Source organism: Cryptomeria japonica, chromosome 10, assembly GCF_030272615.1.
Source record: "Cryptomeria japonica chromosome 10, Sugi_1.0, whole genome shotgun sequence".
Taxonomy (NCBI): Eukaryota; Viridiplantae; Streptophyta; class Pinopsida; order Cupressales; family Cupressaceae; genus Cryptomeria; species Cryptomeria japonica.
The window spans coordinates 276,347,773-276,375,384 of NC_081414.1; the positions used below are offsets into that span (position 1 = coordinate 276,347,773).

A 27,612-nucleotide genomic window follows, 5' to 3' on the forward strand; every position below is an offset into this window, starting at 1 on the left:
TTTTATATAAGAATATCAATTAAAACAGATATTGCAAAAGTGTGTTATAGACTCAACTAGTATTTCTTGATTATAATTCTTAATCTTTTGAGTTTTCTCTAATAAGGAAAGAATGGGTAATGAAATTAGTGTCAAAACTCTTTTTTATTTTAGTAAATAGATTGCATACTAACTTTTTTCAAAACCCAAGGGAACTAAGGCAAGGGGATCCACTAGATCCATATTCTTTTTTAAATGAAAATGAATTTGATGGCAATATCAATGTATTAAGATGTAATGGTAGTTTGAAAAGAATAAAAAGTGTGAAAAAAGAATAGATGGTCACTCATTCAACATTTGTGGATGATACCCTCCTCTTTAGTGTGGTAAATATAGAAAAAGAAAAAATCTATAAGAAGATTATGGATGAGTATATGTATGTTTCAAGGCAAACTAGAAATATAAAGAAACCAAAAGCCTTTAATGTTAGTCCACATTTACAACAAATTATTTGTTTATCCTAGGATTTCAAACGATCTTTACCAAGTATATATCTTAGTATTCTTGGATATATAGATATGGTAAAATATCTTTTTGAAAATATCTCTAAATCAAAATAGGAAAAGTAGAAAGAATTTTTTTGTAATTTAATGAGAAAAATTACCTCATAAAGGTGGTTCTCTATGTGATTCCAATTTATATGTTTTCAATTATAATATTGATGAAACTGACTTTGGAAGATATGAATAAAATAGGCAATATTTTTCATGATAAGACATTGAAGTAAATGAAAGGTTCCTATTAAAGCGGGAAAAGGTTTTAAAAACCAGGGTGGAGCTAGTATTAAATTGTTGGAACTACATAATAGGGTGAAATTTTCAATGGTAATATGTTTTAGGACGATGTAGAAGTTTTGAGAAAAAAAAAGCACTTGAAACAACTTTCACTAATAGGACTCTACACAGCCACAAAGTTACGAGTGATATAGTTACACAAAATAAAGTAGGAAAAATACTATAAACTTGAATCCTCAAACCTAGAACATAGTTCCAACTTAATAGACTTTGGGTGAAATTGCTTCACTCAAAACTATCATACTAGCAAAAGATGTGGCACTTGTACCTTTTTGTTTTTAGAAATTTTTTAAAACCCTAAATTTGAGCCACGTTTTCTTGAATTTTAGAGATTCTCTAAAACATAAAAATACCAATTGCTAGAATTTCAATTCTATATTTTGAATATATATAATTACTTTTGTAAATTTTGAAACTTTGGAGCTTGAGACTACTTGCCCAAAAACTTTTGAAGGGGGTTTAGGGGCACTTCCATTCTTGGCTTTGTCGTTTACCACTATATACCAACCAACCTCATCCTTAGAAGGGGATGGCAAGCTCGTAGGGGTCTGTGAGGCAGTTATAAGGTGTTGAATAACCAAAAAACAATTCCTAATCTTATGGTCGGATGCTTGGCATCGATAACAAGTATTTGGGAGATTGATGTACTGGATTCTTTAGGAGTAATGAGACTAATTTGAATATCCATAGTTTTCTTAAGGTCTTTTGAGACGTCAAACTCAACATAGACCCAATAATTAGGGTGAGCCAATTAAAATTTCTCAAGCTCAACATAAAGAACAATACCCACTAAGGCTGCTATCTAGGAAACATTGTGCTAGAAAGGCATAACTAAGTTGAGGAAGTCAACCCAAATTGAGACACGAAGAGACTAGACTTTTCGCCCATGACAAAAAAAAAGTCGTGAGTCCAAAGTTTCAAAGTAAGAAAGAAAGAAGAAATAAGGCAAGTACCCCATGTGCGAACAACCTAGGCATGATTGGCTTTAGCAAAATGAAAAAGAAAAAATTACGTTTAGAAAAGTTTTTCATGGCGACCAGTCAAAGCCCATGTGGGGTTCAAGATTTGGAAACCTAGTCACATAACACACTTTCAACGAGGGCCATTCCCACAAAGTAAACCATAGGAGTAAAATTCTCAATACATTTGAATTCTAGAAGTGGGAGAATAATATATGTAGGTGGATAAGAAGACATACCTCATGAAACACCTTTAGGACAAATTTTTGGAGTCATTTGGGCAACAGAGCCATAGCATGTTGTTGTCAAGCATTCAACTTTCAACTCCACTAGTAGCAACTATGGAGGAATGAAAAGTCGAGGCCATTTAGAAGGGAAAAGGGGAAAGGCTCTTAGATTTAACCAAATCAAAAGGCCTATAGTAAATGCAAAAAGAAACTAGAAGGTTCCCACAAAGAAATGTGGTATGATATATGCAAGAAAGCCAAAAAGCCCTAATTTTGTGTAGTAACCCACCATAATTAACTCAACAAAATTGAGTATTCTTTTTTTTGTGTGTGTTTAATTTAATCATTATGTTTTGTTCAATTGCATACTTTGGGCATCCATCCATTTGGATTAGGCATTCATCCATCCGAGATGAGCATCTAACCATACAAGTTAGGCATTTGTCCATACGGGACTTAAGATTTCATCTATCCAATACGGGATAGGCATCTATCCATATGGGGTAGGCATCTATCCAATCGGGATAGGAGGTGCTCTGGCCAGAGACTTAGACTCATCGGGACCATTCGGGTCCTGAGCCACTCACTAAGTACTACACTCTTCTAACAGAAGTGCACTGAGGTCATCGTCCTTAGGAGTAATTAAATAGCATAATACAAGCTTGAATTCCGCCTCGGAATTTGACTTAAAGCCTCGGGAAGTCAAACGAATCCATATGGGATTCCTTCCGATTGTGCATTGAATTACTTTTTCCAATTTAATTATCTTTATATTTCAAATAGGATTCTTACTCAATCCTTCCTTTACCAAGCCTAGACCCCACCCACGAACGCCTGAGTACGAGGGACAACTCTGTCCCAAGACTGCCTACATACCCGCTTTAGCACGAGATCAAGGCGTAAAGTATGTAGTTCTATTTTCTATTCTATGGTTTGATGTAAACTAATTAGTGGGTACGCAACCCTTTCTAGGGTCAATGTCCCAGACAGTTTCTCTGCGGTTGCTACCCACGATGGTAGCACTTAAACAAAGGCTCAAGATGGCCTATTGATTGTGGCCTAACAACTACATCCTAACACCTATCATGAGCGTCACCCTTGGCCAAATTGCCAATCACTAATATCTCTTCAAAATAAAGAAACAATTTCATAAAAGCATCTTACTTAACCAACCCTAAAGGGGATTTACTACGGTTTCTCTCAACGGATGAAAAATCATTTAAAAATTATCTTATTAGATTATCGATCCAAGGGGGATTACCCGCCCCTTGGATTTTAACTTCCAAGTGACCCTTATTACTCCCCGACGATTTATAGGGACGATGCCACATACGTCGTTGATGTAGCTTTATTAGGCGTTAAGTGCAGTAGTTCAACACAACGGCATTACCCGTAAGCATGACCCAGAGGCACCGTATATACCGAACGCTACTAGGTTTAGGTTTCCATCTTCCTTTATTTAGTTTTCTAACTAAGAAGCTATGAAAACATCATGCTTGAAAACAATTACTAATTGAACGAGCATAATTTCTAATTAATTGAAATAACCGCTTGATGAATTACATAGAATAAAACCATAACTTGAAATATAACTTGGATACGAAAAACTTGCATATTAATAATTATATGTGTACTTGCATGATATCGTCAAATAAATGTAGTTAATCTATAAGAAATTTGCATGATATAAGAATAGTGTAACTTGAGTGCATAATTAAGCAATCCAAAAATAGTGATTAATTTAGGCATTCGATTCAAATTATATTAATGTGAATTAGTTGCTAAAGGCCAACTAAGTGCCGAATGGATCTTATATGGAATGAATGATTCTAGTTAAAAGAATTGGTCTATTATAATTTACGAATATAAAATTTACCAAAGATACTTTAATCATGAATAATCCCCAATATTTATAATCTTCCCTAAAATTTATACTAAGGAAGGAATTTAATATTTTCTAAATTTAACAATTAAAAATTAAAAATCTAAGCTATTAACTTTAATCCCAAAGTAATTACTAAAATTTTCTAATTTACAAATTAAAAGATAAAAAAAAACTATTTACAAAATGAAAAAAATAAATAATGAATTTATTGTTTTATTTGCAAATGGGGGAGTGGGGACCACGGGTCCCATCACCCCCCTGCGGTCTTGCATGTGCAGGCCCGCAGGGTTGAGGGGGCCTCGGGGTCCCCTCCACTCCCCTGCAGCCACTTATAGTGACCACAGGGTAGTGGGGGGTACCGCTACCCCCGGCGGTTTCAATATCGTCGCCCTAAACGCTGCCATTATGTCTTCGGACGTTTTTCGAAGACCGTGCCAAAACATTAAAATATATTGACATTGAATGCGATTTTTTTTACATATATGGTTTCATATTTCCTTACTTAAAAAAAAACAAAAGAGATTTATTTATGAAAGTAAGAACAAAAATAGATGATCAAATAATTTTATTTTTTTTATTGATTATCACAGTAAACAGGAGTTTATCATTTACACAGAGAGAGAGAGAGAGAGAGAGAGAGAGAGAGAGAGAGAGAGAGAGAGAGAGAGAGAGAGAGAGAGAGCTTTATCCAGCATTCACAGGGAGGGAGTTTATTTCCAGACTTCACAGGGAAATTGTTTATTTCTAGGATTCATTTCTAGTATTCACAGGAGGATTTATTCAACTGATATTCACAAAGAGGTCTTTGTTCAACTCACAAGGAGATTTAAAAATAATCACAGGGAGAGATTTAGAATAATCAAAGAGAAAATAATCGCAGTGAAATCTATCATTTCTTTTTAACTAATTTTCACAGAGAAAATATATAACCAGATAATGGAATCAAATGAGAATATCACAGAGGATTATTCACAACGAAATCTATCCTTTCATTTCAACTAATTTTCACAGAAAATTTATATAACCAAATAATGAAATCAAATGAGAATATCACAGAGGATTATTCACAGCGAAATCTATCCTTTCATTTCAACTAATTTTCACAGAAAATTTATATAACTAGATAATGAAATCAAATGAGAATATCACAGAGGATTATTCACAGTGAGATCTATTAAAAAGATGAGACTCGGATTTCTATTCGAAAAACCAGAGAGATGAATAAAGATTGATCTAATCTAGTTCTCAGCAAGAAACTAAAACAAATTGATCTTATTCTCATCAAGGAAATTGAACAAATTGATCTAATCTAATTTGCAACAAGAATAAGATGCATGATTCAAAATAAAATAAAACTAAATAAAAAGAGCTTGGATGCTTGCAATTGATGTAGAATCCCCTATGAATCCTTCAATTAGCCTCCCTTGATCCTTCAAACTTGAAAAAAATCCTCCAAAGCAATCTTAGCTATTTTCAAAAAATGAAATATGACTACAAAAAAAAATTTCTTGAGAGAAGAATTTCTTTATGGAATAACCAACTACCATTTTTGAAAACTTGCATATCATTTATAAGAAAAATCCCTCTATTCCACTATCTATAATTTTAATTAAAAAAAAATATTCTTTCCCAATTTTGAACTTCATGCAAATTGATTAGACTTAGTGGGAGGAATTACATGCAAGGTGGTGGAGAATCCTCTAAAAGCTTCTTATTCTTCCTACAACATGTGCCATAATTGGATGAAGAAAACTAAATAAATAATTAAGAAAAATGTATATTTTCCATATGTGTGTGTGAGTTTTATTATTTATCCTTTTATAATATTCATTCAATCATTTAAATAGCTTATCCAAAAAAATATAATAGAATTTGTATTTTAAATACAAAAGTGATAAAGAAGGGTTGTGACATTTTGTAATTTGAAAATTAATTATGTTAAAAATTATATTGTATGTCTACACAAAGGTTGTAGGCCCCTCCAAGAAAAAATTGACTCAAACTACAAATTTAACCAAGAAGCCAATAGATAATTGGTTTATAAGTTTTGGCACCTTATAGACATAATGACAAGGTTCAAATTGCATAAAAGTGACTTGAAATGCATGCAACATGAAAAAACCAAACCATTCAAAACAAATAATAAAAGCCTGAAAAAAGAAAAAAGAGGATAATGTCTTGTCGAGGATGCCAAGTATATGATTGAGAACAAAACAAAAAGAGAATTTAAATAAAACTCTCTATCCTAAATCTAATAAAAGCTCATGTCAAACTAGAGAGTTCAAATAAAATAAATATGAGACAAACTTACCAACAAAAACCACCACCTTTGTTGAAGTTGTGAATGATGATGATTTGATATTTAATGAACAATTGAAAATTGATTGAGATGAATGAAAAATGTTCATCAACTAAAGATAGTCAAATAGTTATGATAACTCCTTTTTTACTCTAAAAAGGGTAAAGATAATTAATTTGTTTTATTCATTTTTTGACTAATAGTTATGTATTGATTAAAAATAGAAGGAAATCAAACAAGTATTATAATGGAATATAAATGGGTAATTAGCTTTTTTATTGATGGAGAAATAAGTGAAAATGAATATTTATTTATTTAGACTAAATGAATTAACAATAATCTAATTAATTGATAATATCAATTATTGTATATTTATGTATATCTAATATAATTCACACTTAATGCATTTTACTCAAAAAAAAAACAAAAAAACAAACAAACAATCTAATGAATTATTTAATTAATTAATAATAATAAATGAAATGGAAAATAACATGATATAAGGCCTTGAGGATTATGAAGCTGATTTAAGCACAAAGTTCACTTATTATCAGTGTTGCCTATGCTGATTATAATTTTGTCCTCCTTAATTTCCAAACATTTTTTAGGACTTAGGTTCCATTTCATCTAATCATTGCACCAATTAACAGAATCACATTGGCATCGTACATAAGGGCACCCCTCTAAATGCATTCAAAAAAATTTAATGAAAACAATCCCTCATTCAATGCTAGTAGATTTCCACAATCCATGAGGCTGTATTGTATGCCATTTCTAGATTTGATTATGTAAGTTTTTTTTTGAATTGATGTTTCGGATCACCCTTTGTGATCCATTGTTTTTTTTTCCTTGTGATCTCTATCATCCTAATGATGGATCACAAAGTGTGATCCGTTACATCGATACAAAAAAACTTAAACAATCAAATCCAGAAGTAGCATACATACAATTAAACATCAAGTTGTTTATTTTTGTGTTTTTCATTTTCCTTGCTTACACAATTCTACAATTAACTAGAACTGTTATTAAGCATTTGTAGTCAACTAAAGTCGCAAAATAGATGGTTGGAGCTTAAAGATGGGAGATAAAAATCACTCCATATGTCTTCAAAACCAACTAGCATGAAATTAAAATGGCGAGTGGCCAATGGTCCAAAAGCCATCTATAGTTCTCTACCTCTGTTGGTCTAAACTTTAAACAATAGTTCTCCCAAGCGTGGGAGTAATCTATACCTACTTAATATGTGTTATTATTGAAGTTACTAGTTTGTGTTCATATTTTTTCATGTTTAGTGGTAACATTAATGATAACTCCACGAGAAGCCATCTAAAATTCAACTGGATTACCAAGCCCAATGCTAAGTATTCAACAAGGGATGCCCGCCTAAAGACATTTAACAAAACCAATAAAATCCAACATTTCTCTACTTGAGTTTGAAACTATATGATACAAAATCATTTATTAAATTTGCAATCCCATTTCACAAAATCATTTATTTAAAAATCTAAGCATCTTTCCTCGGCACTAAAAATTTTCCATCTACAATGGATTTAGAAGTTCGTCCTTTCATTCAAGATGAATAGACATCTTTGGCTATTAGCATGGGTAAATGAAAAGCGGCATTCATACAACGCAGCATGCATAGTATAACAATCAAGCAGCATAATAGGTGTATAGAAGTGTATATTATCGGTCAAAAAAATTCAACTGACTACAAGCTCCATTATCATCACATAATGGTCATATATGGAGACAGATTTAATATATTAACAAAGCTTAGCAGGACGATACAAGAGATCCCTCAATAAACAGTAATTCAGCTAATTTATTTGTGATTGTTGTTTTGCAGCACCTATAACATGATTTCCCTTGGGAAATCCAATTTTACAGCAATTTTATTTAGGACCTGAATATTCTAGCTAAAAGCAATCTGAAAAATATTCTCATGGCCGGACTATAGTGTAACTTATACATAACTATTCTATAGAGGAGAGCTAATTACACTAACAATTCACAATCAAAAATCCTCTAGAAAGATAACTAATATGTACAGACCCAGATCATAGTCAACTAAAACTAACCTTATCTAAAATTCATGCATATATTTTTTGCTCTCATTTAAAGCTATCATATATTAACCACCATCCGATACTTCATATAATAGCCATGGAGCTTATCCAATATTTGTTCACCACCATTCAATTCTTTTCTTGCAATGGGCAAAACGCACCTGACGGGTTAAATATCTGGCACTTCATCCAGGTATCTTATAAAATAAGAATGGTTTAAGACGACTGTTTTTGCTATTGCTTCTGTTTCATCAACAAATATAGCAAAAGTACAATCTAAATACATTTTTAGATTAACATCGTCAAAAACCCCAAACATTAAGTAGAAATGCAGAAATGAGTTATCATGGTTTATAATGCATTTACGTACACCACTCATAACAAAGCATCTCAATTTTAAATTAGCATGATTTTAAGATGCATAAAACTACAGGCATTCGAGAAAAATGGAGATGAAAAAATTGATATCTTAGTTACGTTTGCCTTGAAATAGTTTACCCACATTTTCGCTATTTTTCAAATAATATATTAGCCAAAAATACAAGCATCTCAGTGGCATGAGATAAATGAAAGATTTGCATTAATTTATTTCTTTGGTATCTTACCTATATTCTATTCAAGAGAAATTAAATTGTAATAATGTATAATTGGTACCTTCAAAATAGCTAATCCCGATAAAATAGTGTACCCTGAATGCAATAACAATCAGGTGAACATGTCCCAGTCCACATTTTGATCTGGTTACCAACTAGTATGGAAATTATTGAAATCACGAAACTAAAATTTGTTTATTACGAATACAGGTATTCATCTACATGCTAAGGGAAAAATACTTGGCACAAAAGGCACTTGACTTCAAAAATGTACATCCCATCTCACAAAATATCTGTTCTATCTCTTCGGCCAACTTTATTTTTAGTTTTTCTCTTAAACACAGAAACCAAAGAATCTACTCTAAAAATGTAAAATTAATCCAAATACTTGTGAAATTCTTCTAAAACATCAGATTGCAAGGAATACCAGTATCAAATATTTTGGTTCAAAAGAATGCTCCTCTTGTATACATGAGTTTCTTGAATTGATGTTAATGCATTACAGTTCCGAACTGGTTCCTGAGCTTTGTAACCAGACTATAACCACCAATTACTCTCTGGCTTGAATTTATGTCCGGTGAAAAAATTTAGAAAATGCTAGCAATCAAGGAAAATTCAATCAAGCTGATGCCAATACTATCAGTCTTGTTCAGATTGTGCCACACCGTGTAAAATCTAGAGAAATCCTGTTCCCGTCAAAAAGAAAATCAAGTCCAAAAACCATTGCCTACGTTCAACAAATTATAGAAAATTTATCATGATGTACTCTTTCAAAGCCAAGTACTTCATCCCTCTGGTGATCTTGCAAGGCATTGTCAAAAAGGGTATTGATCATAATTACAGATTAACATTTATGGTCAATTTCAAGTTGTTTCTATTATTTTTTTCTGCAGTTTTTGTCTGTCTTGGTTTCTAACTTATTCAGCACGTCTGTTGCAGAATCCCAAGAAATTTGTTGAAAATATAAATTGTTGCATATGGCTGTTCTGGACCTGGACTTTTCCTGGCCCGGTCTACCTGTATGTAAAACCAAAAAACATGTAGCGCTCAAAATAGGCACAATAGGTCTGCAAAAAATCAAGAAAATATCAATCTTGTAAAGGAGAAATATAGTTGATGTTGTAAATGATGTTCAATTTACATTCAATATGCAAGTTATATTCTATTTAATATTATCTTGTTCTATATATTACTGAATTAAAATATGAATCTGACTATCTTCTTTTGTGTGGCAGGTGAGAGGAGCATTTGTTATTTTCTATGTCCTTTCTCACAAATGCCATTCGATATATATATAGCAAGCGGGGTACGATCAAGCAATGCCTTGATCGGTCATGGCTGATCAAGACATTACTTGACCGTGCCCCTTTGCTAATTATATAAATAACAAACGGTGCATATTAATAATCAATGCCAACCGGTATATGTTTTATCTTAACAACTGATAACTATCGGTGTATGCTTAACCTTAACAGCCCGAAGATAATCGGGGCTTCTTTACCATGCCACCCGATATTAATCGGTGCACATATAACCCGATATCAATCGGTGTTAATTTATATTAACACCCGATACTAATCGGTGTTTGGTTAATTTCGGTTTATCATTTGTTTACTATTAATTATGTTAACCGATATAAATCGGAATGCATTAGCATGACTTAGTAATCGGTGAACATAAATAATGATGTAGGATGATTATCGATATTAAGCATTTGATCGAACTGAATAGATTAATTATATGCAAATGAAGAATGGTTATCAAATGAATGATTAATTGCTTTAAGGTTTTCATCATAATTATCGATAGGATAAATGATTGAATGAGAGACTTCATTTATCTCTCATTCAATCATTTATCTTACCGAAGCTATCATGCATTAACAGATGTCAACCATACTTAAATCCAGATGATCAAATTCCTATCGATGTCAAAAAACTATTGCAATTCTAGTGATGCACTTAACCACAATAACAAGGATTGAATTCACATAAAGAATTGACAAAACAAAGACTATAAAACCTACCTAAAGCATACTTCTATAAAATTCAGTCATTGAAACATCTTTGCATAGGCTTTCCGTTCCTGTGCATGCCTGTCAAATATCTGCAAAATATATTCTTTTATTGGATTAGAATATATGCTTTACTTCACAATATAATCTTCTTGTGATAGAATTAATCAATATACTCGAATATTTGTTATTCCCACTTTCCTTCAATTATTAATTACCTTCTTCTTGACAATGGCAAGTTCTTTCTTGATCCCCGCTGCACCAAACAAACACAGTTCTTGTGAGATGGTAGACAAAGTGGGAGATAAATTGTGAAGCATATGAAACAAAACTGTATGATGAATTATGAGCTTCAATAATTACAAAAAATATAATGTGAATTACCATCATTGGGTTCTAATAGCAAAGCTTTCTGAAAGCTTACAACAGCTGCATCTACATCATTTAGAGCCATGTGTGCCTGCAAAAGACAAACAAATACATTTTGTGCAATGAAATCAAAATTGTTTTGCAAGAATGTAATATGCTCCTATAAGAAACATTGTAAGATTGTATTCAACAATACCCAATCCGATAAGAAAATCCTACAATAAGTTTTTAAATATTGGACATAAGAAACAAAGGATGTAATTTTGGGATTCGAAAAACTGGTCTCAGAGGTAAGTGATAGTTGTTTCCTACAGAAGGCTTATGATAACACAGTATCAGCAAATTCTTGCCCATTCCTCCATGAGTACATATAGCATTTAGAAATGATTTCCAAAGTGACTAACATCAAATAGAGCACAACGGGCATTGTCACATAAAGAACAAAACATAAAGTAGAACAAACAGCATCCAGATTCTTGTCCATACATCAGTATCTATGATGTTTAAGAAATGATTAAGACTCCTCCAAAAGCGATGAGTTACAACAAATAGAGCACCAATGATGTTCTTAATTGGATAAGAACAAATACTAAGTAGAATTTTAGTAACACGAGTATTAGTGTTTATCTATATGAACATTAATTGCAAATGGGATTTGATTATAAGCATATATAATAAAAATTCATTTTCTCAAAATTATTTTTTTTCAGGCATTACAAAGTTTTGCAATATTATTTGGAATTTCCAATGAATAATCCAAGGTTGCAAGGTACAAGATTGCAAGCATAGAATTTAGGCTGTGACTTCTGTGGGCACATTCAAATAGTCTACACATAAATGTCCATGCAAAAGTTGAAGCATAACTAACCCAGAACTGGCAAGAAAGGATACCCATTCTGCTAATCACAAATCATAAAATCTAAACAGCCAACTATTGACACTGAGGAAATATCTATCAAAGTTCAGAGATTAGGAAATATGATATGTTCTTCAATGATAAGAGGAAAAAATTAGTAATCCTCTCCTAGGAATGAAAGTTAGAAGAAAACAAAGTTTCAGTGCAATTTAACACAACTTATCTAATCTACAAACACGAACACAATAAAATTATAAAACAAAATGTGTAACCAGAATCATTAGTTGTGACAATTAGAAACATTGTAATAGCATCCCTCAAATATTTCATCTCTTAGTTCCACAAGGACATGGCCCCAGGTTCTAGATGCCAACCAGGACATCCCAAATACAAGGAGGAAACATTCCCTTCCTGTCTTTAGATGTGAGCAAAAAGGAAGGTGGCCCCTAATTTGGGAAAGCCCATGGACAATCATATACATTTTCAAAAAGACCAAAAAAATAGTTTAAAATGAAACATAGCTAAACCTACCATACTAAATTAGGGACTGACAAAGAATCACCACCCAACTGCAACTTCTAAACCCTAAACACATGTCATTTTGCATTCGCAACAAGAAACAGACGAGGAAAAGAGAGGAAGAAGAGTATTTTCCAGTCAGCCATCATCATTTTACCTTGTCCACTCCATCATGTTTTTTAATTTATTAAAATTGAAGAGTAACATGTTGTGATTGAACCATCCATCGGTTCAATGATAACGTACTGAACAAATTAGATATCTCCTAGCAATAAGCCTGCTAAAAATTATTGTTTTTCTTTTTCTTCTCACTTGAAAACTTAAAATGAGATTTTGAAGTTGTTTTTAGCTTGCACTTGCAATGGGTAATGAAGAAAACAAATTGAAAAGATCTTATTTCTTTGTGGATCCACAAATAGTTGGGGTTTTTGCACTTGCAATGTGTTGCCTTTTTTCAAGGCTAAGTTGAGTTACTCGAGCAAACATGAGGATCAATTTGAAATGGGCAGCCCAAGTGAAAGAGAGAAAAGAGTTAAAGGCAACCAAACTAAAATCTCAGTTGGACTACTTTTCTTTTTAATTAAACATCTAAGATGTTGACCCAATATGCTTAGAGGCCTTCCAACCCAGTTTACAATAGCACTTGGCATAAATGAGGGCCATAAGTCAGTGGGGGGGGGAACATGCTTTGAAAATCAAATATTTGCAGCCTCGAATGGAAGTGCAACCTTACAAGAGTTAAGGAATGTTGGCAACAAGGCAGCAAACTAAGAGGGGGGGGTGAATCGCTTTGCTCACAAACTCTACACAACTCAAAATTAAATTCAGCGCAAATCAACACCACATCAATAACACACATAACACCAAGATTTTTGACGTGGAAAACCCGGTTAAGGGAAAAACCATGGTGGGAACCTACCCACAATGAGATAATACCCTGTTAGGAGTAAATGAAATATTACAAAGGGGAATGCACATGCATTCAAGCACACTGCCTAGAGCTCACTGCTCAAACCACAAAACAAGAAGGGGTACAACCTTGAGGAAGACTCACTGTCTTAAAAAAACATCTGGATTGAACTGATAAAATAGCATCTTCTCATGCCTGGTTACTGTTCCAGTTAAGCACAGTTTGATCTGCTCTACCACACACTTCCGAAAGATCAAAACACTTATTTGCGCATTTACTCGATCACACACTCGCAGATACAATGCAGATACGCAAATACATCTCACACATGATTATTACATATATTTATACAAATCATCAACCTATATTTCAAGGTAGGCTCAACCCTCAATACAAATTACAAAACATTAACCTCACACGCTACAACAACACATGCTAACCAAAACAATGTCGGCTAAGACATAGTCTGGGCCTAAATTGACACCGCACGCAAGAAAAACTTCCAAGAATTACGCCTCGAGCATCCGCACACGCTACAATCACCATGAATATAGCATAACACGAAGAACATCACTGGATCAATAAAATGATCAATAATGCGCACAGTGATCAATGCGAACCATCAACAAGGATAGAACACAGTCTAGAAACATCCACAAGCAACGTGAATCACCATAGCAACAACCGCAACATCACCACTTACTAGAATCTACATCATCAATATACCGAACCTCAAGAACACATGCTGAACTGACTGTCAAACTAAAAGATTCGCTTGTGGACCTCCAAATCACGAACCATCTGAATTGAGGACATATGAAAGTCCCAAACACTGCCAAATCCGCAAACCAAGATATTGCAATTTCGGAGCAATGCGGAGCAGAAACCAGAACAACTGAACAACCAACCGCAATATCGAACCTCATAACTTGATCAAATCATCATGCGGACCACTGAAACTTTTGCTAAATCAACTAGAGATACTTATCTCAAAACCCATTAAACCGCAACAGCTCAACTGCAACACACTAGCCAAACCAGCTTATTTAATCTGACTGCAACATTGGAATACACAGAAGAATATATTGACATCAATGACAACACATCATTCCAACAAACTTCTCAGCAATATCCAACAAGGCAAACTTTCTAGATTTATGTAGTAAAGGAGTTGGGCCTTGTAATAAGCTCATACTTGACAAAAAATAAGAGACGATATGATCTACTACTACTTCCAGGTCAGATTTGTGCACCGCCTACAGATGATAGTTTTGATGTGAGTGCAATGAAACTACTTGGTTATTATATAATGTTAGACTACACTTTGTACACATGGATTTACTGCTTATGTAAATGATGTGATAACACCACATTGGTTATGTCTAAAAGGTGTCTTACAATGTACATTACAACCACAAAAGTAACCTTGCCATCCAATAAAAATACAAGTATACACACATCAAAGTGGGTGCCACTCGATTCTCTAAGTTCTGTGCATAAACTATTCTAACATTTGGTGTTAAAAAATAATCCTAGGAAAAGTGATTCAGAGCAAGGAAGCCCTTGGAGAGCCCTTGGAAAGGATGTAGTAAATCAAAGGCAAGGATGCCCTAGAAGATACAGCGACACAGATCCTATCCATTTGGAAGGAGATGAATTTGTTGAAAGCAATACTATGAGAAGAATTGTAGATCAATCCATCCAAGGAGACTAATCATTGTCCAAGAAAAAGGAAGTTAATTGTCAAATCACTTATGAGCGAGGAGGCTATGCTGATTTGAACTAACCAGCTGATTTTGTTCATTGACCAATTTTCCCAGTCAAAAATGCAATTTTTCAAAATCCTATTGTTTCTGCCAATTTGAACTAGTTGGCCAGTATAAAATTATAAATATGTTTTTCATTTTCCCAACTTCAATCTCCAAGAACAAAAGAAAAAAAGGTGAACGAGGGAATTCAAACCGACAAATTAGGGCATGCCTCCAACATTGCTAATTTTCAACCTTTCACACTCATTTCACTTCGTTTCAAGCTACCACGTGAACTATAAGGACTTTTTTGTTTAAGTATTATAACTTTGTTGGATTATTGTTGAGGATTCTTTATGTCGAGGCATTGAAATGTTAATGTTGTTGATGGTTCAAGATGTCATGTTCTGACCAACAAGTCAATCTCGAGGTTGACGGCTGGCTTCCTGCCTATCCTAAGCTAACTCTAACCGAGGAGGAAAAGAGAAAGACGAAAATGCTTTGAAACTAAAAATTAAAATGTTTGAAGCCAAAATGCTATAAGCCAAGTATAGGCATCCATCTACTATCAAACTAGGAAGAGCTTTGCAACTCACCATGCAATACTTAATAGGACAACATTATATATCACTACTGCTATTGGCAGTGCATATTTTAGTTGCCCCTACAGATTATTAGAGGATTTCTCTAGAGGTCCCTTTGATTAGTAGCCTTCAAAACAATTTGTCCCTAAATTGCAAGCAAAACCTAGGTCAACAAGTGGACTAAATTCACAGTAGCCAGATACTCTTTTGTCTCTCCCTGGGCGCGCATATCCCCTTATCTGAAACGGATACGTATCCGATACAACCCGGATACACGTTGGATATTGTACCCATGCATGATTTGAGTATTTTAAAATTTGACGTAAATCTTCCTAAATTTAGTTTTAAAAAACTTCATTCATGCAGTTTAAAAAAAATATTGGTATAAACAAAACCTACACCAAATGAGAATGACAAATGAAATGTTTATCTATTTCAGGGATCCATTTTTTTTTCAGTGTTCCACGGGGACGCATCCCCCCCCCCTTTGGTCACGTCTCGAAGACGGGGATGTGTCCCCCCCTCCCCCTTTTTGGCCACGTCTCGGAGACGAGGACACGACGTCCCCCGCCCCCGCCACCCAAGCGCCGCCGGAGACGGGGAGACGTCTCCTTGGAAGAAGCCCAGACGTCTCTCGTCACCCCACGTATATGCAACGTTTAAAATTAAAATTTTTTTAAAAAGTTAGTTTTGTCATTTTGTCTTTGACTCTAGTCTCTTTTGTAATGCAATTGCTATTAGTATTTATATTTGGCTACTCATTGTAATGATGAATCATGTAATCATCTTTATTATTATAGACTTTGCAATGGCATCAAATATTCATATTTTCCTTTTTCGATATAATAGAAATCTCCAATTTGACAATTTCATTTGTCAAATTTTATTTAGCAATTAGCAATTAGCATTGACGAAATCTTGGTATTTAGATTTAGTATTTCAAATTTCCTATAGTTTCATTTGAAATGTAATTCTTATTCTGTTATACTGTCATACATCTTTTCAAAACTAGTTTTTCAAGTACTATATGTATATGTATAACTATATCAGCACAATTCTCCTCAACTCCCATTGTTTGTTAAATGATCAACCATCTCTGCCTCATAAAAAATTGGATCACAACAATTCTTTATTTTTATGCCTTATGATGGGCTAAGGAATATGAATTAGGTTTCATATAAGCATGAAAGCTTTGGCCAATAACCTGGGCTACATGATTTGGGGCAGCATTGCATGCTGCAAGGATAAGGAATGCCACTAGTGCTAGCATCCCAAATCCATCAAGACAGAGAAAATGAACAAGATGTGCCAGCCATCACAGCCATGAAACAAATCTTATTCTAATTTGATTTTTCCTTGACTTTTCAGATATTTGGGGCCATCAAGGAATGTTTTTTCACAATCTATCACCTCTATTACACCAGGTCCCATCCCTCCTTCCATGCCACATCCCAAACCCCAGAAGAATGCAATTTAAATAACATAGAACCACATTCAGCATTTTAAATTTTAAACATCACATGCATTTTTTATATTTTGATACAAAATAATAGATGTTGACACATTACATCTGTTTCTGAATTCATTTTGAAGGAAGATTAATTATTGTCAAAAACTAATGAAATCCTCATTCATTAATAAAGAGAAAAGATAAAACCCAAGGAGGTTGATTGATCGCCATAATCAAGAATAAGTGTCACAATGCACAGACTGCAATCTGGGATTTAAAAACAAATTTCAGAACATGAAACAAATGCCTTTAATATCCTTAGTTCAATGTATATGGTCTTCATGTGATCTCAAAATGAAGTTCTCCTACATATTAGAAACTAGAAATCCAATTAAACAGTATCCATTCTCAATCAATACGTCAAAATAGAACTATTCAAATATAACCATGGAGAAATTCATAAATTAAAAACTATTTAACACCGTTAGAATGATTGCAGTATCTTCTATGATGGCCACCCTATAGAACTGCAATCATTACTGAAACTAGGGACCAGGAAAAGCCCAAAGTAATACACGGTAATAACAGTGTTAAGGAACCATCTTCATTGTCTGATTAATTGATAAGATCTGTAAGTAAAATCTTGGGTGAGGATCATACCTCTGAAAGACTCGGCACAGCAAACACCTAAGCATTTATGTAGTTTTGTGATGCTCTCGACACATTGATTTCCTATATGTAAGAAACTAAAAGATTAACAATTATTTATATAAGTTTACATGTTGATATGCTGTCACTGTTAATCTTTCCATTCCGCATGAATTATGATTTTTGGTCATGTTAAATGTCTGGTAGTAGGCTATGTCACCTCTCCAGGTTTACTAGAAGATTAAAAATCATTTATTTATGGTACCTCAGCATTAATTATATAATTTGGTCTAGTGTTTTCTCGTAGGGCATGCTACCAGTTTAGGCTTACATTCGGTGGTGAGCCAGCATTTTTTTTCCTAGGTTTGGTGCAGCTGGTTTCAGCAATATAATATATAAAGTATTTACTATATAAAAATAAGAAATATTGAAACTGTACAAAACTAAATACAGAACCAATGCAAGAGCATTAGGTTAGCACAATCTTGCATTACCCAGAAATAGATGTTTAGCTTCCTGCATGCAAGCCTATTGTGTGTCATGTGTTGTGGTAGTTTGTCATCAACTGGCCTAGCCACGCATTGTGTTGTGGTTGGGCAGATTTTTGTATCTCACATGTTTTGTCATTGATTAGCACATCCCTACACATCTTTGCCGAGTATGAATTATTTTATGCTAAAGATCAATCATTAAGCCCATGCACATACTTTACAATGATCAACAGATGTCAGAAGTCTAGTAGTCAGTCATTCTGTCACAATGCTTCTATCATACAGCATCATTACATATTTTGATAGTGCATTAGCTTTGAAGCCAAAAGAACATTAGCTTGGATTTATGGAGTGGTTGGATTGTTCTTTGTCAAATGACACGGTACTAGTCAGCTACCTTTTTCTACTGTGCATTTATTGCAGCAACCACCTTCTATCCTATGTGGTAGCACAAGTGGCATGCATTATATAATATGAAGACCTAGTCATTTGAAGGGGTTGGCCATCTGAAAGAAACAAATTAGGTTTTTGCACAGAGCTTAGATCTTGATTGCAGTTGCAAAGAGTCGTTCACATATATCTCTAGTATTAGGTAGCATTGTACAACTAGGTTTCATATATTGTTGGCCCTTTGTATTCTTTTCATTATTTGCTGCAATTTTATTTGGTTTCCACTGTTGCCATTCTTCCTTGTTTTGATTTTGTATGTGTGCTCTACGCAACTATTCAACAACTGTCCATTTGACTCCCAACCAACATCTGCATCAATCGAGTATAAGAGCTTTGTGTTTTGAGCCTTAGAGGTGAGCTCATGATAGTTTCCATTAATGAAGTTTATGTGAGGTGTTGTTGCATTACATGTGAGGCAATGATGACGGCTAGTAGAGTAGGAAGAGGTGCAACTGGCCTGCATTGCAGATCTAGCCAACACATTGGAGGCCAATCATGTTTAGCTCAAGTTTATCAAGTTTGCACAATGAAGAGGTCTTGTGCTAATGGACAACAACGAAGATGAGAGAGTAAATCATAATGTACGAGGAACTGTTGTAGATATAGAAAGTGATGAAAGATAGTCACCACCTTGTTGAAGGCTAGAAGCAAGCCAAGTTCTGATCCCCCTAGCTACTCAAGAAGCTTAAATCCAAGGAAGGACCTAAGAAGGATCAAACATGTGAGCACGAAATTGAAAGGGCATGTTGCTTTCTGGAGGAAATTGGTCCCAAAAAGTTGTGCACAAGAGAAGAAGCACAAGATCTCACAAAAGTCTCACATGGTAGCCAAGCTTAAGAGGAAGCCAACCAATTATAGGCTAGATCTACACAAGAAGCTCCAAAACCTACACCAATGAGAGAAAATCACGGAGGAGCACATGGAGGAGTTTTATTAACTTTACTTTTCACACTAGTCATGTGGAAGACCACACTAAGAAAGCATCAACCTATGTGAATGGACTGTGCATCTCCACCTAGGACAAAAAATGTGTTTGTTTACCATTCAATTCATTGAGGAAGCCTATGAACTCAAACTCAAGGTGGAAAAGAAGTTGTCTAGTAGACAATAAAGCACGCAGTTGTGACAAGAGCAAGGATGAGAAGAGAAACCAATGCACAAGAAGGCATAACTTTGCATGCAAGCAAGGCACAAAAACTAATGGCATCATGCCAAACACAAGCAAATCTCTGTGAAATCCATCTATCGTCTCAAGATCAACTCTTTATGTTTCTCCCATCATGTTGATATCCACCTTTCCCATCTCAAAGGCAATTTCTCATGCATAGTTTCAAATGTTTATGCCCTACACTCTCAAGTGAAAGAATAAAACTTTCAACAAAGTTCAATGCTTTTAGTAAATTAAATGGTAACACTACATAGATCATTGCTAGAAATTTCAACACCCCCCTTTCTCTAAGTGATAAAATGGAGGGTTCTCAATATAAGGATGACTTTGCAAACTTTTTTCATCATGTGTTGTTTGACAATGAACTAAGAGCAGCTCAATATGCTTGGTCAAATAGAAAAATGGGAGCTTCTTTGATTCAAGTTAGACTCACTAAAATTTTCATCTTGCTAGACTCAATGTTCTATGTAAGAAACCTTCTAGGGACAAAGATCTAGATCTTTATGACTCGACAAGGGGGCCAAGGATATCAAATTCTACCTTCTCAACACCCTAAAGTATAAAGCTACTAACTTGATTAGAGAAATTATAGATGACAATGGTAACTCTATCCATAATGAAGATATGATTAAGGATGAGGCAATAGCATTATTCAAAAAGCTCATTTGTGGGTGTTGTGTTGATGAGATTTGGCTTTGGGTCAAGGTTTATGAAGCTAATCTAGAGTTGTCTTACCATCCCAAAATATTTGTCATAAGAAATGGCTCTCCCTATGGTTTTTTCGGTGGAAGTTGTGGCCTCAAACAAGGGAGTCCCCTATCCCCCTTTATATTCCTTTTCATTGAAGACCTTGGTAGAAGTTTCAACCTAATTGCAACTATGAGGAGAAGAAAAGGTTTTAAGTTCACCTCTTCGACTCAAGCTATTACTCATCATGGGATGCATCAATGTCAAAACCCACTAAAATCAAAAATTTAATTTGAAATTATGAAGAGACCTCAAACCAAAAAGTCAACATTAGCAAGCAATGTTATTTTATTAATACTCCTTCAATCCAACAAAAAAGAAAGGCTAGGCTACTTCAATGTCAAGAGGTCTCTCTTTTGACAACCTACGTGAGCATTCCTAAATTCACTAACCCCGTTGCAGAAGGATCATGGACGAAACTTATAGATAGATTTAACAAAAATTAGTAGAATGGAAAAGTTATCTTCTCTCCTAGGTAAGGAAGCTATAACTCATCGAATCTACTCTACAAAACAATCTGGTCTATTTTATGCCCATGTTCATTATTCCTTCAAAGATAGTTCCCAAAATTGAGAAAATTCATAAATGTTTTCTATGGAGAGGTACAGAGGAAAGGAACAAATTTGCATTTATCTCTTGGCGACAAGCATGCCTCTTAAGTATTGTAGGTTGCGCTTGAAAAGTCAAAAAAAGTTTAATGCCACCCTAATTGTTAAAAGTGCTTGGCGCCTCATTACTAACTTCAAGGATGGAACTCTATTATCAAAGCAAAATATCTCACGCTTAATAGTCCTCCTTCCATCCTGCTTGAAGATATTCATATCAACAGATCTCATTTTTGGAGAGGGATCTCAAAATTTAGCAACCTATCATAAATTTTCTTGGATTGGGGCCCCCTATCATGAATTTTCTTAAATCCAACTTTGGCTGCTTGGTGGAACATTATTTTGAAGCTATTAGTTCTAAGCATAATTGAAACCTTTTCCTACCACTATTGCTGACTTTTCTCCTTTCCTTGCCAAGTTGTGGGTTTTGCCAAAAGGTTTCCACATTCCCTTATCTACAAAACCAAACTTCCTTGTGTGGCTTGCCACCCCTTCTAAGTCCTACTCTCTCCTCAAGGTATTCTTCATCCCTTCATGTCAGCCTACCCTTTCCCTTTTGGACCATTCTATGGTTGAAACTCCTAACCCCAAAAGTTAGTATTTTTCTTTCACCTGTTACTCAAAATAAAATTCTCTAGATGGACAACCTCGCTAAAAGAGACCTTTTTCTGGTTAACAAATGTGTCCTTGGCAATGTTGAGGAGGAATTTGTCTTGGATGCTTCCTTTTTATTGGACCTCATTCACCAATGGTCTTCTCCTTTTGTTAACCCTACTCTTAAGCTTTTGTGATCTACCCACTCTTCCCCATGTTCAATGGAGTCCTTTGATAAGGAACAGTAGAGTGTTTACTCAACCGCTACTTTTAGAGTGGCCTTGTCATCCACCGACACTATCAAGCGAAACTTTATGTTTGTCATCTCTCGTTGTTCCCTCTCACCTTGTCATCTTCACATCATCCCTTCAGAGTCCTTGTTTTCTAAGAGATGGCATTTAGACATTTTCAATAATCCCCATCCTCCCTTGCAACCTCTCCCATTGGCTCAAACCCAAACCAAATTGGTGCAAGCTCAACTTTGACAGATTCAAAGGGTATCCAAGCTTTGGGGGAGGTGGTGGGAATGTTAGGGATCACTCAAGTAAAGTCCTAAGTGCCTTTGCCATTAATTTGGGCTTTAAAATTAGTCACTTTGTTAAAGCTTCTGCAGCTTTTTGGGGTCAATTGTTACCTACAAATCTAGGGTAAGCCTCTTGGAGTTGGAGGGAGGTTCGTTAAATGTTCTCGATTGTCTCCTTCAATCTTCCCTTCTTGGTTGCACTCCAAATCACCTAATAAGTGACTCCTAGTCCCTCTTATCTAATTTCACTAAGGTGGTCATCTAGTGTATCTTTAGGGAGTGCAACAAACTAGTAGATTTTTTCACAAACCGTGGAGTTCAAATTAAGCATATGCAAAATGATTGTTTCAAGATTACTTTCCCCAAGAGGTGGCAGCTATCTCCCTTCATGACAATGGAGCCCACTCATGACAACAAGACACTATCCACCTATTCTTTGATGACTCTATTTCATCATGCTTTATTATGGTGTAAAGCGAGCAAATTTTAAGTCTTCCATTGTCTTTGTCTAATATTACAAAGAAGAGCTTCTCAATTTGAAAGAGCAGTTGGTCAAAAACAATGAGAGGCTTGACAATTTGTAGGCTGATATTACGGAGATGAAAGAAAACAATCAAAAAATTATGAGCCTCAGTAAGTCCATTATCACCAAATCACTCAACATAAAAGCTTTACATTAGAGAGTAAAAAATAGAAAAGGCCAATTCTAAGCCAAGTACATACAAGGTGATGAAACAAGCCAAGGATGCCAACACCTTAACCACAAAAGCCATGAGCACCCATATCCAAGCCTTAAATACAAGTAGAAGGCTGCCATAGCCTTGGATGAGCTTTGATGTTGTGTCCTTCCTTTTTTTGGTCATGGTATCATATGGTTTTAATTTCTAATTGTGCTTGAGACTATGGTCTATTGTAATTATGTTGAGGTTATACTTACAATGTGTTGTCTACGGTTTTTGTTAAGTAGGTTGTGATAGGGTTGGTACCTTTTATCAAATGCACACACATACAACTTAATTCATTTAAAAAAAATAAGCATATGCGACAAATTCATAGAAGAATAAAAACAAAACAAAAGAGTTAAATTGAAAATTAATAAATGTGAAAAACAAAAAAGACCAAAAACTCGAAAAACAATACCTCTTTTGCAAAACATTTCCTCTACAACAATGGATGGGCTCTTTCACGTGTAGGATAAACAAACCAACCACTTTGGAAACTTCATTGATCAATCTTCAACTCTATTTGTGCAATGTAAAGCAAGAATGAAAGTTAAGCAAGGATGAAGGAAATTTTTGTTTTGCATTCATAATGAGGGAAATCACTTTGTTAGTGTCTTTAAAATGCCCTGGAATCCACGTTTTAGGGTTAGGGGAGCATATCAGAAACAATTAAAAAAAAAAGTTTGTAGTGTCAAGACCAAAAAGAGGTGAAATGATCAAGGGAAAGGTGGGTTTGTAGCTTCTTAATGGCTCAATCAATTAATATTGTATATCAAAACATCCGAACCAAAATTTCATAACAAGTGATCTTGCAATTGATCAATTTGCTTTTGAGTAATAATGGGAAGCTTTAAGACTTTAATGAGCAGATTTATTTAGAAATGCCAAGATCATCTAAGCTGATCCCCCTAACTCTTTTGTCTCCTTCCTTTTTTGTTTATGGTGTCATATGGTTTTTATTTCTAATTGTGCTATAGATTGTGTTCTATTGTAATTATGTTGAGGTTATACTTCCAATGTATTGTTTGACAACTGCCTTGTATGGTTTCTTGTTAACTTAGTTGTAATAGGGTTCAAAACTTTTAAAAAGCCACCCTTTACCTTTACACACACACACAAACACACACACACACACACACACACACACACATACAACTTAACCCATTTAAAAAATTAAGCATATGCCATAGATTAATTAAAAAAAAAAAGAGTTAATTTGTAAATTAAAGAAGTGCAAGAAAAAAAACCAATACCTCTTTTGCAAAAAATTCCTCTACAAGAACAAATGGGCTATCGCACATTGGTAGGAATAGCAAACCAACCACTTTAGAACCTTCATTGATAAACATTCAACTCTATTTGTGCAAATGTAAAGCCAAAATGAAAGTCAAGCAAGGATGAATAAAAAAAATTGTTTTGTACTCATAATGAGGGAAATCATTTCATTTTCATCTTTAAAATGCCTTGGAATCCACATTTTAGGGGTTAATGGGGGCATTTTTAGGCATACGAGTCAATGTCAGATGCCAAAGTATAATTTAAAAAATGCAAAAAAAAAAAAAAAAATTGTAGTGTCAAGATGGAAAAGAAGCATAATGATTAAGGGAAAAGTGGGTTTGTAGCTTCTTAATGGCTAGATCAATTAATCATGTATATCAAACCATTCAAACCCAAATTTCATGACAAGTGATTTTAATTTTAAGTAATAATCGGAAGCTTTAAGGCCTTAAGGAACAACTTTATTTTAATATACCAGGTTCATCCCAAATGAACCCACAGACCTTTCGTAAATCCCTAGCTTGATACCCCATTAAACCAATAACACAAGATATAATCTTTTGGTTTATCTTTAATATTTATAATTTGACAATTGATACTGCATTGTCAAATGTGTTCTCAACTTTGAAATCGTTTTGTAAATATTATACAATTGAAAAGTTGGTATCTCAATGGGTAAGACTCAACTTGATAAAGAGAGTGATTCGGAGTTAAAGGCCGACTTTTCTTTAATAGCCCAAAATGAAAAATAGTTGTACTTAGTATGTTTTGTAATATCTATAATCTTACCACCATGCCTATCGTTGGGGATTCTATCATTTATAATTTTGTACCTAATTTCATCCTTGTTAACTTAGTTGTAATAGGGTTCAAAACTTTTAAAAAGCCACCCTTTACCTTTACACACACACACAAACACACACACACACACACACACACACACACACATACAACTTAACCCATTTAAAAAATTAAGCATATGCCATAGATTAATTAAAAAAAAAAAGAGTTAATTTGTAAATTAAAGAAGTGCAAGAAAAAAAACCAATACCTCTTTTGCAAAAAATTCCTCTACAAGAACAAATGGGCTATCGCACATTGGTAGGAATAGCAAACCAACCACTTTAGAACCTTCATTGATAAACATTCAACTCTATTTGTGCAAATGTAAAGCCAAAATGAAAGTCAAGCAAGGATGAATAAAAAAAATTGTTTTGTACTCATAATGAGGGAAATCATTTCATTTTCATCTTTAAAATGCCTTGGAATCCACATTTTAGGGGTTAATGGGGGCATTTTTAGGCATACGAGTCAATGTCAGATGCCAAAGTATAATTTAAAAAATGCAAAAAAAAAAAAAAAAATTGTAGTGTCAAGATGGAAAAGAAGCATAATGATTAAGGGAAAAGTGGGTTTGTAGCTTCTTAATGGCTAGATCAATTAATCATGTATATCAAACCATTCAAACCCAAATTTCATGACAAGTGATTTTAATTTTAAGTAATAATCGGAAGCTTTAAGGCCTTAAGGAACAACTTTATTTTAATATACCAGGTTCATCCCAAATGAACCCACAGACCTTTCGTAAATCCCTAGCTTGATACCCCATTAAACCAATAACACAAGATATAATCTTTTGGTTTATCTTTAATATTTATAATTTGACAATTGATACTGCATTGTCAAATGTGTTCTCAACTTTGAAATCGTTTTGTAAATATTATACAATTGAAAAGTTGGTATCTCAATGGGTAAGACTCAACTTGATAAAGAGAGTGATTCGGAGTTAAAGGCCGACTTTTCTTTAATAGCCCAAAATGAAAAATAGTTGTACTTAGTATGTTTTGTAATATCTATAATCTTACCACCATGCCTATCGTTGGGGATTCTATCATTTATAATTTTGTACCTAATTTCATCCTTGAGAGTTTCTGTTGTGTACCCATACCAAGACATTCCAAGGACACGGGAGCATCTCAAAAACATCCCCAACCGTCCCTAATCAAAAATAAATTACCTTGGCCATCCCAACAATGTCTCAAAACGTAAGGCAAATCGGGCCCATAACAACTAAAGGATCACTTGCAAACATAATACCCTTTCACACAAGAGAGAAGCAATTAATTTGCTCTAAAGCTTGCAAATTCATTAGATGCAAAAACAATAATATGAAATAGAATAGAATCATGACATGTGCCTTAATCTTACGACGTGAAACACAAAAAGCATATGACCTAAGTAAACTTAAGTATACTAGTGGGACCTAATAAGAAACTAGTCAGGTAATATACCATGTTCACACTAACACCACCCATCAAATGAAACTTAAAAGAAAATGATAAATGGGTCCTACCTACAAGGCCATGTTAAGTACCCATCAAAAAAAAAAACCAAACTTAATAGGGAAAAACTCTTTTCCAAAGAGAAAAAAAATCAAACAAATATGTACATGTGATGGAAGAAAGGACTCAACACAACCCCCAAGGACTACTATAATTATTGTACAATAAATAACCCCACCTCCCCCCCCAATAGCAGAGAAAAAGAAAGACTATGTATCCCCCTGACAAAAATGTAGCTATTATGCCAATGGTGAATATGCTCAAAGATGAATACTAAAGATGGCCCAAAAATGGCAAACATTTATTTGCCTTACGAGAAACAAATCCAATGGAGTACATAGAAAAAACTCCCATTCCAAGAAGAAACATGAGGCAAGAAGTCTCAAGGTGTCTACCTCTAAAAATTGCTCAAGTGTCCACATATTGGAATGAAAGGATGTCACAATGCAATGAGTTGAAACGAATCCAAACAATTGTGAAGACTCACAAAGAACAATCTACAAAGACAACAACAATGCGATAATAGGTGTGTTATAATTGACATCAAAGAGGAAATGGATATCCTCAACTATATTTATCAAATCTACAGGATGGGACTCAAATAACAAATCCTACAATACCTATTCAAAAATCTTCCCACAAGGTTGAATCTAAGAGACTAGAATGATCGTGTTGAACTAGAGTACTAGAAGCCATGGCAATACTGAAATTGAAGTCTTCAAGGGGTGG

At 34.3% G+C, this 27,612-nt stretch overlaps 1 protein-coding gene across 1 annotated transcript in view; it reads right to left on the reverse strand.

The window, feature by feature from the left end:
• Positions 1-9,279: 9,279 nt before the first annotated feature.
• LOC131035467 (peptidyl-prolyl cis-trans isomerase CYP40) overlaps positions 9,280-27,612 on the reverse strand; it is a 38,281-nt gene continuing 19,948 nt past the window's right edge. The window contains exons 6-9 of the mRNA XM_059213027.1: positions 11,264-11,339; positions 11,098-11,135; positions 10,888-10,971; positions 9,280-9,878 (exon numbers count right to left, since the gene is read on the reverse strand). Coding sequence (XP_059069010.1) covers positions 10,918-10,971; positions 11,098-11,135; positions 11,264-11,339 — 168 coding nt within the window. The 3' untranslated portion in view covers positions 9,280-9,878; positions 10,888-10,917. The remainder of the gene's footprint in view (positions 9,879-10,887; positions 10,972-11,097; positions 11,136-11,263; positions 11,340-27,612) is intronic.